The sequence below is a fragment of the Lepidothrix coronata genome, unplaced genomic scaffold (genome assembly GCF_001604755.1).
Source record: "Lepidothrix coronata isolate B3197 unplaced genomic scaffold, Lepidothrix_coronata-1.0 Scaffold41, whole genome shotgun sequence".
In the NCBI taxonomy this organism is placed as follows: Eukaryota; Metazoa; Chordata; class Aves; order Passeriformes; family Pipridae; genus Lepidothrix; species Lepidothrix coronata.
Window position 1 is genome coordinate 1277382 of NW_016690221.1, and position 14911 is coordinate 1292292.

The 14911-nt window shown below is 44.3% G+C and overlaps 1 protein-coding gene across 2 annotated transcripts in view; it reads left to right on the plus strand.

Annotated features, from left to right (window-relative positions):
• Positions 1 to 14911, plus strand: part of TTYH3 (tweety family member 3) — a 75705-nt gene that overhangs the window by 32959 nt on the left and 27835 nt on the right. For both annotated transcript variants that reach the window (XM_017813555.1, XM_017813556.1), the window contains exons 2-5: positions 4715 to 4884; positions 12080 to 12191; positions 12827 to 13047; positions 13848 to 13943. In XM_017813555.1, coding sequence (XP_017669044.1) covers positions 4715 to 4884; positions 12080 to 12191; positions 12827 to 13047; positions 13848 to 13943 — 599 coding nt within the window. The remainder of the gene's footprint in view (positions 1 to 4714; positions 4885 to 12079; positions 12192 to 12826; positions 13048 to 13847; positions 13944 to 14911) is intronic.

Below are 14911 nucleotides of genomic sequence, written 5' to 3' on the forward strand. Positions count from 1 at the left end.
ACGTTTCCTGCCCAGCTTTGCTCCTCCACTGTGTTGAGTGCAGTAATTGGCCTGGGAAGGCCTGTCCCCCGGCAGAGGAGATAGGGATGGTTTAGTGCTGAGATCAGCAGAGGTTTCCACATCCTCCCTCCCATCACATGTGCCAATAAACGGTTGGCTGTGTTCCCTATCAAAGCTTGCATCCTTCTGGAGGGGCTGTGGGATGAGTGACATCCTGAGACACTCAAGTATCTCAACAAACATCTCGTACAACATTTTTCAGAAATGAAAATCAAGTCTCTGAACATACGAGCATGTTCAGAACCAGCTGATGAGGAGGTCAGAGTGTGCTCCTTGTGTTGCCAGTGTTACAAAAAAAAAAAATCAGTTAAAATCAGTTTGGTAGGACAGAGCTGCTTATTATCTATGAGTATGTAAGCTTTTTAAAGATATGTCCCAAAGTCAAGGGGAAAAAAAAAAAAAGAAAAAGGCAGTGTAGGAAGTTGTGTAGGCATGACACTATCCCACAGCAGTTTCTTTTCTTGCTAAGATGACTTCCGTCCTTCATGGAATAAATAGAGATGAGTGCTCCTTTGGCAGCAGCCCAGGTGGCTTCATTTGTTCTTCTGGGTGAACTTTTTTTTCTTCCCACACTCCTTTAACCTCTTCCCTCTGTTTTATTCTCACAATCTCAGATTGCTGCATGGAAATGCAGAAAGAATAGTTGCTGCAGATTCACTGGAAAGCTTTCTTTGGGCAAAAGGTAATCCTACAAACCATTCTCAAGCTGGCAGTGATTAAGACACTGTGTTTTTGAGGTGCACAAAAGCTGTAGCTATTTTGCCCTGTTGGTTGAAATTATGAAGTTTTAAGATGAAATACCTTGAAAATCATCAATGGAAGATTAAAAGTGAAACCTTCTCAGGAACCACCTGAAGGCTTCATCTTTGCTTTTGGGTTTCTTAATGAGTTTCAGTGGACTTCCTAACTAATAGTAAAATAGCAATCATCTATTTCATGTGAAGAGCTGCTCACTACAAAATGCTGCTGTTAGTACAGTCAAGGTCTAAACAACGTGGTAGTTGGAAGTTGGATAGATTGAGATTGGTAAAACTTGTACTTGATTAACACATGGAGTGTTCTGAGCCTTTGTGTATTCAGAATTAACTTCCTAAACCTGTTCTGCTGCCAGGACTTCTTGTGGCCAGTAACCTTCATGGCAGAGGGGACAAGATGGTGTGAAGAAGAGTCATTAAGCCAACACTCTTCTGTACAGTTGTGTGATTAATGAACAGCACTTAAGGCAGTGGTAAAGCCCTTGAAATTTAACCTGAATGCAACCCAGTGTTTACCTCCAGCATTACAGTGCATTGTGGCTTTCTTTAGGCTTTCCCTGTTTCTGAGGGAGTAAATATATCTTGTATTTATTCTCATGTTCTTATGTAGATCTCTTCCTTTGTGACTGTAGGATGTGATGAAGTATCCATTCCTTAAGTGCAGTCTCAGCAGCTAAAATTAGCCTTCCAGGACCACAGTCCATAGATATTTCAGGTAACTAATGGTGTGGATCACTTGGAACTTGCAAGCTGAAAGCGGCTGTTTTGCATGGAGATTTTTCATCCAGTAGGCAAGACTGTTGGTTTATTTGATCCCCAGTAACACAAGGCATGGTCTAGGAGATCATGGATTGAATTAACTGAAGGCTGATCTACAAATATGTCCTTAGGAATGATGTCAGCACCTATGGGTATCCCCACACCACATAGAAGAGTTAACCAGCCCCCAGGTAGTTTTGTGGGGGGTGTTTTTGTCCTCTCCTTTGTTCATTATTGAGATGGTAACCCTTTCTGCACATGAGGACCTAGATGTTTTCTGCCTTTTTTTGGCTTCTTACTCCCATGAAGAAGATAAATACCATGAATCCTGGCAACCATGCTGGAGCTGAGAGAGGCTCTTAACGCTGCAGCACCATCCCTGCACAAGACCGAGCACATTCAGGTTTTGTGGTGCCTTTCCAAACTAGCAATGCTCTTGTGGGTACTTCCCTGTGTACAGCTATTAACTTTTATTTTGAAAGTGCTTCCTGACACTGTAGCTTCGTCTCCTGCCAGTCTGGCGGATACCACTTGGATTTACACTCATTTTCAGGGACTGCTCTGTCTCCACTCCTGCCATTAGTGTCAGCGCCGTGGTAAAATGTTGCTCCTCCAAGTTGTCTCCATTTTCCTGTAAGGGCAGTTCATGCATCATTTGCTATAAAGGTTCTGATAGCTCAGCAAATGTTCGAAGACGAATTGATGCTCCTTTGTGGCAAAAGGCCCAGTGCATAATTTTACATTTACTCGGGATAATGTGGCCTTGGATAACCGAGTCCCAGATTTACTGTTGCAGGATAGAGTGTCTGAGGGTTTATCCAGCCTCAACCCCCCTTTTTTAAATACTGTAGTTTAATCCTGACAGGCAGGCAGAGGCATATCTTTGGTTGCAAGCAGGCTTTCACTGCCAGCCAGTCTCTGGGTCCTAAACTGACTCATCAGTCAGAAAGATTAATAACTGCTCTGCTGGATGATTTCACTTGTTGTCATGGCACATATCCATTAATGGAAAACAAATATTCTCTGGAAAATGAAATGCAGATTGTGGTATAGTGGCCAGCCAAGTCCTTTTTGGCCAGATGCAAATTTAAAGCATATATTAAACATCCAATGCAAGAACTTCAGGTTGCTTGCTGCATGGCAGTCTTTAATATTAATTTTTCCTTCTTTTTTTTTTTCAGTATTTCCTTTTATTTCCTCTTAATGGGGGCTGTTCCCCTACATCTGGAGCTATGCAGTGTGAATTTTTTGCTGATAAAGGGTTGCTGGGAGGATGTTTTCAGCTGAGCTCGTCTTTCCACAGTAATGCCTTTTAGCGTGTGCAGGAGGGTTGAGGGTGTGAAGAAAGAAGTGCAGGCGAGCAGGGCAGGAAAGCTTTGCCTTACAGCAGCCTGACATGTTTAAAAAATAAAGACTATCCCTGAGGAGCTTTGGTATGCCAAATGTGTTAGTTAAATTAGTATTGAGTGCTCGTACATGGCGAGCCTTCAGAAGTGTGAGAACGTGGGGCTTCGAGCGCAGCTTCCCTCTCGGAGGCCCCTTTCTGCTCAGGATCTCAAGCAGTGCTCACACCATCTGGTGAAAGCATGGGAAAGGGGGATAGGGATTTTTCCCTTCAACCCCCACTCCTCTCTGGTAAAGATCCCAAAGTTCACTTTCTGCAGCAGGGCTGAGTTTCTGCTGCCCGGTTTGGGAAAGCAGCACCTGTAAACTCCCCCGTCCCAGGGCGCCTGGTGGGCTTTGGGTGGGTTTCTGAAGGCTGGGGGAGCAAAAAGCACGTGGCTACGTGGAGTATCTGTGGTGCAGCACTGGGGTTTAACCAGCATGGATCTCGTTATGTATGGCTGACGTTTGCTTGGCTGGGAAGGACGTTGTGTGGCTCGTATAGTTTGCCAGGATAATAACTCAGCAGGGAGTACCTATGGAACAGAGAGGGGGGGAAAGAGGGGAAAGAAAAGCCTGCAAAGAGCAAGTTACTACCAGACCCTGTTAGAAACAGTCACCAGTTTTGTTGAGAGTCTTACTTTAATCTCAGCATTCTTTGTTATATTTCTTTGATCAGAAGGAAGTTATTGTTTTGATCAGGAGGAAGCATATAAATGTTCTTTAAGGAATTTCTGCGTGGGGAGGAAAAGAGATACTGATTTAAGAACCCAAACCTTTGTTCTGGGTTTGCTGATACAGATCTATGTCTGCCTCCTTGATTTTGGGGCAGTAGTAGGTGACTTGGACCCTTTCCAGACACTTAAGTAATTTCTAGTAAGTTGGCTTTTGTCACCACTACCAAGGGTTACCCAAAAAAGCTTATGGATAAAATTATATCCTTTCTCACATCTGAATGAATCAAGTAAATGTGGCTATATTTGGTGTTAGAATGGATTTAAATTATTTTATTGTATTTAGCAAAATTGGTTTGCATTTTTGGATTTCAGCCAGCATTTTTCAAATAAAAAGAAATAGGAATGTAGTTAAACACTTACTGCTTCCCTTTCCTCCCAGGAACACAACTAGAAGTAGGTATAACACACTTAATTCAGCTTGTGACAGCTTCAAGCCGGTGTGTCTGTGGCATCCACGTTTGTTGTACCTATATATGTGGATGGTATATGGAAGGGGTTTGCCATTTATTCTAGGTCTACCTTGAACAGAAGCATTGCATGGGGATTAATTTTTTTAAAAATCAATCTCATGCATGTATAATAAATTCCACCCCCTTTCAAACCCACTCATGCACTTGGATTTCTAATGAATAAGCCTGCATATTTATTCATGAAGATTAAAAAACTGTAGAGATAGAGAGGCAGCTGGCTGAACTATTTCTTTTTTTATTATTTTTGTTCTTTAAATCTGCTGACCTGTGATCAGGAGTAAAGAGGAAACCCTCGCTGATTAACTCAGCTGAGACAGACAAAATGGCTCAGTGATTTACAGCTTAGGTACAGAACATGGAATGCAGAGAAGGGGGAAAGTGGGACTGAAAATATCCTGTTTGTGTTTTAAAAACCGCACCAAACCCACAAAATGACTTGTTTTCGAGGTACACCTTGCAAAGCCCTCACGCATGGGGGCCCTGGTTGACCTGCCCTGCTGCGGCTGTGCCGTGCCCAGGTGTGAGTGTTTCCTGCCCCTGTTTCCCGCAGGCCCTGTTGCTGTTGGGTGGCATCGCTCTCTCCTGCCTGGCTCTGGACCTGCTCTTCCTCCTGTTCTACTCCTTCTGGCTGTGCTGCCGCCATCGGAAGAGCGAGGAACACCTGAATGCTGACTGCTGCTGCACAGCCTGGTGCGTCATCATCGCAACCCTCGTGTGCAGGTACGTCCGTGCACCCAAAGTCTTGTGGGTTCCCCCAAGTTATTTGGGGTGGTGCATCCTCTGTATGCGCCTCCATACTTGGCCTGCTGTCTGTAGTTAGTGACTGTTGGCAGTAATTCCTCTTTCTGTTTGATGTGTGTGTGTGTTTTAAATATCTGTCATGTATTTTCTTCCTTTCTACCGCTTGCCGAACTGCCTAATGGTTCGAGCAGTGTGAAAAGGAGTAGCTGATGTCCTGCTCTTTCATACTTTTCAAGTGAGAAATGAAGGACACTCCGTCCTTGGGAGCTTATCACTTAAATAGGATGCACACGGTTGAAGTATTTATCAGGTCTAAATGCAGATTTCTTAGAATCTGGTGTCCAAAAAGAATGGCTGTGTGGGAGAGTAGATTAGGAAGAAAGAGACACAGATGATTCTTTTGGGTTTGGAAGGATTGGTGTTTGACTGGAGGGAATGTTCAGATTTTGCAGCCTGTGTAAGACACTGCTGCATTTCATTATCTCTGCTGATGTGCCATCTCCAAGGGCACTCCAAGTAAAGGTCAAAGGGTCAGCAATGCTTCCTGTTATGACTGAGCAATAGAAGCTTTTGGGCGTGAGGTGACAAAAAGGATTTCTGAAAAACAAGAAAAATCCAGTAATGAGTGGAGAATGTGTGTAGAAATAATTCATAGAGAGAATTTCCTAGAAAGTGAATGGTGGGGCATCTGAAGGGAGGTACATGTTTGCAGACTTTGAGAAGGAGCCTTGGATCTTGTTTTGACTTGGGCAGAATGAGTATTTGGAGCTCTCTGGATGTGTGTGCCCCACATTGAGCACTGCATTTCTTACCAATTCCAAGCATCATCTATTCTTGCCCAAGACTCAGGGTGGCCTTGGTTGCCCCTCTGTGGGTCTGGCAGGTCTGGGAGCAGTCCCTTAGTCAGAGGAGACAGCAATGAGTCGATGGTATTTGATGGTGCCTTGTGGTTCACTTTTTGTGTGAGCCTGCTGATGGGTGGTGGATCTGCTGTGTGATCTGTTTGGAGTGTGTTCCTTGAAGCCCAGGCTCAGCTGTTCAAGGGCCAGACTGTGCTGCTGAGGCATTTGTGTATTTTCTCTTTCGAGGCACATACTTAAGAGAATAGCAAACCCTTGAAGTATTGGAACAAACACTGCAGAGCAGGCATTGTGTGTTGAGTTTAGCAGCTGGGGATGGATTTACTTGTAGAAGCAGAGGCTCAGGGCTGAGGAGGAGACCTTCTGTACCACCTGGTATTGCTGTGTTTGCAGGGAGCTCTTCCGTGCTCTGCTGATTGCAAATAGGTGCCTGGAATGGAAAGGCAAACCACAGAACAACTCGCAAAGAAGAAATCTCAGCCTCATTCACCTTCCTTTTAGTGAGCTTAAGAGCTTCAGCTGCATCCATTCCAATCCACTGAGAGTGCTGTGGTCCTAACCCTTTCTTACAGAAGCTCTGGCTGATGCTATTTATAGCCTGTGCTGCTGCTACAGGCCCTTGTTAGCTATTGTTGTGCAGCATATGTGACCGAGACAGCTGCTGCAGTGTGGTAGTTGTGTTTGTTTTTAATTGTAGAAAGGGTGACAAGGAGGTATTCTGCACCTCTCCAGAGCGTGTGTGAGACAATTTAAAATTGGAAAGTCTGAGTATAAATTCTGGTAAACTTGATGCAACTCTATCAAAGTCCACAAGCTGGAAAACTGCTTAGGCTTCCTCAAAATTTTAACCACTGGTGTACCATTTGTTTCTGCAAGTATTAAATGCAGAAGTATCCTTAGAACTTAGAATCTACAGTGATATTGGGTGAATATTTGTCTTGACTTTTTTAATTAAGTTTTTAAATTCCTCCCTGAAGTCAGCACACTTGAACAATGAGGAGGTTGGTACTGTCACGGTGAGTGAAGGTGCTGTCCCAGTGCTGCTGTTCCTCTGCAGAGCCACGGTTGGTTTTCTGCCCCTCTACAGCAGCTGGATGCCACAGAGCACTGGAACCAGAGGCTCCTGGCACTGTGTGAGTGTCTGGGAATGCAGATACAGATTCCAACAAGCAGGGACTCTAATCTGTGCTAGCAGGAAGTCACAGTTAAGTACCAACAGTTAGATTGGTCCACTGGATATATTCTATCCTAGCTGTGTGTTACACGTAACAGAAGTGCCAGACCAGCCCTGGCTGTAGTGGGGTGTAAGGCTGTTCCAAACTTCAGCCTGGGAGGCAGTTTGTAGCACTGTTTGCAAGAGGAGAGGAGTAGCTTGGGTGCTGAAACAACAAGAGGTTCCAACCAGCAGCTGGCCCAGTCTGTCTGAGTACTTTGAAGTGGAATATTGTCTTCCCAGCTGAGAACTAGTTAACTCTGGTTAAGTCCAGCTGTGCCTAGTACATGCTTATCTAGGTTGTACTTAATCCCAGGGGGCTGTTTGTACTGTGAATCCTGCTGTATGCACTGGGTCACTGTTTCCCGTGTGCAAAAGGGAGAATGCTGAGCCAGCAGGGAGGCATAACTGGTTAACAGGGGCTCTCCAACAAAATGTCTCTAATGAGCCTTCCCAGTTGCTCCAGCCACAAAGCTGCAGGAATTATTAGCCTACATTATTCCTTGAATACTTAGTTCATTTCTAGTCCTTACCAATTTTGCTTGGTTTCTGTGTGTGGGGAGCTGTCTTATAAATCATCTCATCCACCAGTTAGGTGACCCTAACTGTCCTAGAAGGGAGCTCAGCACCTAGGGTGGGAAGAAAGCTTTGTGGAGATGATACCTGAAAGAAATGGGTACAAATAAATGGTGAAAACTTCCTTTCTCAAGTGCCAGTAATAGCACTTTCCCTTGGTGCGAAAGTGCAAGGTGGTAATTAGACAGACAAATTAACATTCCTCCTGAGAACAAGAAGTCTAAAAAGGGTTCTTCATAAGAAGTTCCTGTAATTAAAGATGACTTGGTGTAGTTAGATTATTCATTTCTAAGGATGTGATTTGAATGGCTAGTGCTCATCTTTTCAGACTGGTGGCTGGGTACCCAGGAGGGTTTTGCTGCGTGTGTGGGTATTACAGCAGGAGGATCTCGGCACCAAAAGGCACATATGTGCTCTCTCTATCAGATTAATGTGCTGCTGTTCATATATATCTTGTGCAAATCCAGAAAACACTTTTTGGGTTTTTGCAGGTCATGTTACAAGCAAATTCAGATTGACACTTGATTTGTCTTTTCTGGTTCTTTATCAGGGGGTTTCCAAAGCCCATGTGACTCTTGCATACCAACAATGGGAAAGCTGCTCTCCAGACTTGAATTTCTTGAGTCTTGCTGAAAAGTGATACTAAAGTGTGTGTACAACCTGCAGGCCTTTAAATCATACTGTTGTATCTGTAGGAATAGATAGAAATCCTGACATGCTGATCTTCTGTCTCACTTGTATAACTCTTTGAGGAGCTGGTAGTGTACTATCTAGTGGGTTTCTGTGGGTGTGCACTGGTGGTGATAACATTAAGTTCAGAAGTACAATGTTTTCTTGACTTAAATAAGTGGGTTTCCTAAAACTTACCAAAATTATTGAGTAGCCAAGTGGCTTTTTATGTGCACTATTGAGTAGCAGGAGCAACTTTTTAGATGGTCTGTAAGACCTTGATAGATTAATTTTTAAGATTTTACTCAAAAATATGAATGAGAAGAAAAGCAGGGGAGGGGTGGTGATGGTAGTGGAAGTGACAGGAGACTCATAAAGGTAAGTTTGGAAGAAGGAATTGAGGATGGGATAGTACAGATTTGGGAGGAGAGAGAGGGGGGGTGTGCTAGGGAGGGGAGTGTGACAGAAGCAAGATTGGCAGAAATAGAGATGACTTTCCTATAAGAGCGCTGAAAATGTGTTGGAGTATCTTCCAGAGGGTGCTAGGGTGGAAAAGAGCTTTGTCATTCAGGAATGATGTGCTTGTATCCGGGCTGTGTGACAAAAATACAGGCTTCTCCATAGGGTGATGATTTTGTCATCCTGTACTGGGAGATGGATCTGCTGTATCTTAGGCTGCTGTGCCTCCCGGGGTTCGTGCAAGAAGCCATGTGATTTGTCCTGACCTCAAGGACTTATGCTGTTGGGTTAGGATGAGTTGATCTATTTTTATTTTAGAAGAATGCACTTAAATAGAAGGAGCCCCTCTGTTTCCCTTTAATCATATAAAAGGTAGTTAAAAACTAGTGTAAATCCTTAAATCTGCTTTAAACAATAGCAACTCATATCAGCGTGTGTGGGCAGGGATTTGAAACAACTGGATTGGATTTAGATGAAGCCAAATGCAAACAGAAAACTAAGCAGCAGCAGTTCCCTCACTGCCTGCCCTTCAGCTCTGCTCCCTCCTCAGTCACAGCGTGAGTCCAGGCAGCTGCCCCTGGCCTGGCTTCTGGAATGGTTTCCCTCCCTCTTTAGAGTGATAGAAAGGGAACTGCCACAGAACTGTACAGCCTGCTCCTAGGGGGAGGAATGGCTGTGTAAGTGCCCCTTGCTAGCACAGGGTGTTAAAGCAGGGCTGGCTTTTGCTGGGCAGTAATGGAATAATTAATGCTTTATGTGTAGTTTCCAGTGAATGTATGAGCCGCATGTCTGGAGGAATTTATTACTTGGATTAAATGGCTTTTATCCCAGTTCTTGTTGCTATAGTGTTTTCTTTCAGGAGTAGTGGCTGTGCCTGGAGGGTTGGGGCAGTGGGAGCTGTGGTTGGTGCAAGGATGGATGGGAAGCCTATGGAAGGCTGCTGGGGTAGTTCTGCCTCCAACAGGGTAATGAGTTTCAAGTCATTTGCCTACAGTTGCCAGCTCTTCATAGCTGGTACCCCTGAGTAACCTGGCTAATGTACCTGCCTGGGCTGCATCTTTAAGGACAACGTATCTGCTGCTACTTCAGAGTGCTGGTTCTGAGTCTTTCTCAGCAAAACAGTGCTACTGTGCTGGGAATACTGAGAGCCAAGCAGCAGGTTTTGGGTACTTACCAAGTGCTGAAAGAATAGGCTTCTAGTAGCTGTAACAGGCTGAATAGAAATTGCTCGCTAATGAAAAGGGTCAGATCTGCCTATTCAGTGTCGAGAATGTTCTGGAATTTATTTGGTGTCTATAACAGAAACAACTGTTAAAGTTTTCTGCAACTCAGGAGGATGAAAGGGTCCGTCGGAATTTGTTTGCTCTGATAAGGCAAGGGGAAATTCAAGCCATGGCTTTGCAATTGCTGCAATGGGATGCTGAGTTGCCTTTATCCTGGGCATAGCTCTGGATCTGTAATCTCTCTAGTTCAGGGGGAGGAGGGGTGGTGTCTTTTTTATCCCCTCCACCCCCGTGCATCCTAGGCATGCGTTATCAAGCTCTGATAATAGCTGCAACCAGGGAGGAATGCAGAGGGCTTTTCTCTCTTTAGTTATCAGCATAATTTGCATTAGGAAAATGTTTGAGGAATGGTGTTCCTGAAGACAGAGGCTCATTTCTTCTATTAATGCTAAATATTTAGAGTTCCATACCTGCTGCCTCTCTTTCTGTATACAATGTAGGCTGCCTCATGTCCCTAGAAGACTCCTCAGCTGAGGCTTTTATGGGCCAAGCTCTCTATAATTTATGGAGATTCAATTGCTGGAAAAAGCATGAGGCTGACAGAGATTTTCCTAGTGGATCTGCTTCCAGTTCATGAGCTTGCCTTCTGTTTCTTGTTACGTATGAGGAGAAAGTACAAATATGACCAGGTGAACTATATTATTCTGCTCACTCTTTCGAAGTGGATGAGGCCAGGAAAGGAGGAATGGATGCAAGAGAGGAGAGTTGTTTGGACTGCAATGAACATGCCAGAGCAGATCTTTGCAAGGGTCTGTTCTGTAGGCAAAGCCCACTCTGGCCTGCCTGCTTGGGTTCATTTCCCAGCTGGGTGGTGGTGGTGGTGAGGAAAGCCTAATGTCCTTTGGTGACCCTTCCTATTAAACAAAGGCACTTACTTGTTCTGAAAGTTCTTGTTTGGCTTGTTTCCTTCCTCTTTGATTCCTCCTTCAGACCCACTTTGTAAGGGCAGTGCTATAACCCAAGCACAAAGCTGTTGTGAAGGAACTAAATGTTTCATCCAGAATGACTTCAGATTTACAACAAAACCATCACCACCACCACTTTGCTTGCCACTACCACAAACACAACCTTGGTGTCTTGACAACCTTCTTAGAAAAGATCATGGATACTCTCAAGCTAAACATGACATGAGAACAGAAAAACTCTCTTGGTAATGTTTGTTTTCCCTGAGTTTAGTTGTGTGATCCCTTCACAAGTTCGTTACTCTTCTATTATTAGGAAATATGGGCTTGGGAAGAGGAACTGTGAGTTCCTGCAGTGATATCTTAATACAAGAGGTATTGCTGACTTGCATGAGATAATCCTCTGGTTGCAATTCATTTACAGGATCTTCCTCCTTTAAGTGAGGCTTAAGTTAATATGGTTTACTTCATAATTGGGCCAGACTGATATGTGTGGACAGTTATGGCAAATCAGCTGATAGGTGGTAATTTGTTAAGCAGCTGGAGTTGAATTGTGTCTGCAAGCTTGAAATTCACTTGCTTTAAAAATAAATAAGTCTTTTGTCCCAGTAAGTTATTAAGCCTCCCTTCCCAGTACTTTAAATCAGTGCGACACAAATGTTTCTAATGGGAAGATAAATCAAGATGATGTTCGTAGATACTTCAGGGGGTAGAGAAAAGGGCATGCAAAATGTATCCAGAGGAACCACCACCACGGGCAAGCAGTCACAGCAAGCTCTTTGTGTCCTGCTTTAAACAAATGTAACAAAACAATCCGCATTTCCTGTCCAGAGAGAGCACACGTCTCCTGACACAGCAATGGCAGCTCCTGCAGGAGCCACTGGAGAGCTGCGTGGCCGGCCTGATTTTTGGGAGTTCAGATCCAGCCACAGACAACCAGGCAGTTCTCTGACAGATTTTCATTATTTTACCATAAATGAAATATGCATCTTGTGTTTTGCCCTTCATCACAGGGATGCTGTGCAGAATGTTTACAGGTGTGTTTTTCCAGCGGTTGCCGAGGACCGTAATCACTCCAAGCTCCCTTTGGGAGGCAGCGGCTTCCCTTCCTGTGGAAGGTGCTGATGTGCCTACCCGGGCTGCTGTAGCCCTGTGTTATACAACTTGCCTGTTAGCTTTAACTCTCCCCTTCCTTGCTTCCTCTCTCCGCAGTGCTGGGATTGCTGTGGGATTCTATGGGAATGGGGAGACCAGCGACGGCATCCACCGGCTGACGTACTCGCTGCGCCACGCGAACCGCACCGTGGCCGGTGTCCAGGACCGGGTGAGCACCGGGAGGGGTGGCAGCAGATATGGGCAGGGTGGGAATGAGCAGGCTTGCTCAGCACCTCTCCTCTCCAGTCTGGCTGCGCCCGTGTCTCTTCCTGTTTTTCGTTCGTATCTGGGCTTATACATGTGCTAACATTTCCATTAACGGCGCGGTGATTTCTTCGGCTCTTCTAAAAATATCAAAGCAAACACAGCTTGTTAAACGAAGTCTTCTCTTTGCTAGGTTTAAAAACAGCTTCTGATCAGCTCTCTTCCACAACAGGAAGAGGAGGCAGGCCAAAGCAGACAAATCTCTTAGTAAAATGTTGCCTTTCAGTACCGTCAGTTGTTCCTGTGCTACCTCTACTTCCACGGTATCACACTGCAACCCTGACAGCTGCAAAATGTGAATGTGTGTTAAAGGTTCAGCTAAAGTACCATCACTGGGCTACTTGCAAACAATCTCCATTACAGATGCTTTTAAGTTGCTTTTGAAGGGTAAGCAGTCTGAGCCTATTAATGTAGAGGACTGATAATCTGAAAGCTGTCCATGACTTGCTAGTAAGAATGACTTCCCTTTAACTTCCTTGACTTCCTGTCCTTCAATATTTTTCTTTTTTTCCCCCCTCTTTTTTCTTTCCCATACTCCAGGTGCTGGATACTGCAGTGGCCCTGAACCAAACAGTGGAACCCAACTTGCTAGTGCTGGAGGAGATGTTCACGAAGCAGACAGACTACCTGCATATTGTCCAGAAACTGCAGAGTCTCTTGGATGATCTGGTCAGGCAAACAACTGAGATCCCCTTTTGGAAGAATGAAGAGGTGTCTTTGGAGGAGCTGGCGATTCAGATTGACCTCTATGACTGGTACAGGTGTGTCACAGTAGTAGTGCTGTAGTGCAGTGGTTGTAGAATCTGCTTTGGCCTGTTCTGCAAAAATTATGTGCATGTTCTGGGTGGCTGAGCCAGAGGCTCTGTATATCACTGCAGATGCTCTTGGCCCCCGCAGCTGATTCATTTTACAGCAAAACCGAATCCACTTTAAATCAAAATGCACAACAACTTTTTTTTCTAAACTGTGTTTACAACCAGCTGAAGAGAAACTTATTCTCAATGTACAAAATCTGTAGTTTGTGTTCTAGCATACAAACCATGGGGGGGAAAAAACATGGTTATAGAACAGATTAACTAAACAGAGTAGAAAACTGCACTAGTTCCATAAGTTAACACCACACCCTAACATTCCTTTTTATTAAACATATTTAATAAAAGATTGCATCAGCTGTATTCCACAACAGAAAACCTCTACCCACACATGTGGAATAAATAACCGAAGCATTTCCTAACAAATGTCTCGGAAGTTCAAGAAGCTACAATGCCTTTTCTTCTTCTAATGGTGACCAGTTGCATATAACTTCACACTATTGTGTGAACAAGACTAGCAGTCTCATTTCTCAACAACTGTGTATGATGGGTGTGTTGTATAAATGCTTCTACCTGCCTCAACTCCAGACCCCACAAATAGCCAGAGCTCTCTGAAGGTTAGTCATTAGTGGTGGTTTTTACTAGAAGAAAACAAGGGCCATGTTTTCCTCATAAATCACACTAGCTTCTTGATCTGTGCTTTTTATACACCAGTTTTCCTTTGCAGACCGTGTTTTTGTTTTCTGCAGGTGGCTGGGATACCTGGGCCTGCTCCTGTTTCATGTCCTGATATGTTTGCTGGTGCTCTTTGGGCTCATTAGAAACTCCAGGGCCATTCTTATGGGGTAAGTCCTGACCTGGGCACAGGGCATAAGGAAAGCCAGCTGAATGCAAGTGCCTGCCAGTGTGAACCTTTGCCTGTTGTCAGTTGATATCAAGAACGTCTGAAACTGAACATTTTAAATTTGCCTCTCGGAGTGGAGCAACTCTCTGGAGTGCAGCTCTGTGGACAGGATTAGGGCTACGTACACGAGATGTTCACAGGAAGGTTCTTGAGCTGTAAAAGGCAGTGCTTCTGGTGTCCATTGCTTTCTCATCAAAGCTGAGGAACTCATCTGCATGGTCTGCTTTCCACTGGGTGGCATTGGTAGCTTCCATTTACTGTGAGCATCCTCCCTTAAAATTACAGGCTTTAAAAATCTCCCTTTGATTCTCTCCAGTTGGGAAGATGTTTGTTAATTGATGATGAGCATTGCATGTGTCTACACAACCTGGTAGCATGCCTTCTGTGTCACGATCTGCTCTTGTTTACCTTGGGCTGTCACACCTGGAGAAATGTTAAACTGAGAAAAAGCAATGGTTTACAGTTATGAGGAGGAGTCTTGTTGCCATGGTACTGCAATATTAATGCATGACTATATCTAAAAAGCACTGAAAATGCCCCATTACAAGGAAAAACCATTCCCCTCCCCATCTTGTAGCTTGGTGTAGCTTGGCATATTTGGCAAAGACACTGGTATCATAAACACAGTGACAGTTTGACAACTGACATGGCCAAGAGTTTATCCTGGTATGTGGTGATACCATTAATAATTGGAGTGTGTATTCAATTTTATTATTTGCCAGATGATTTCATACCTGGCAGGTTATGGAGACAAGTGCACACACAGATGGCAAACCCAGGGTTTAAATTAGAATCTCATTCCCTGTTAGCCAGAAGTTCATATGAAGGCATTCCCCAAAGGGAGCCCATGGCATAAAGAAGCAAGTGTATCCCAGCCAGGCAAGATGGTGAAATGCCAGTTTTAGATCT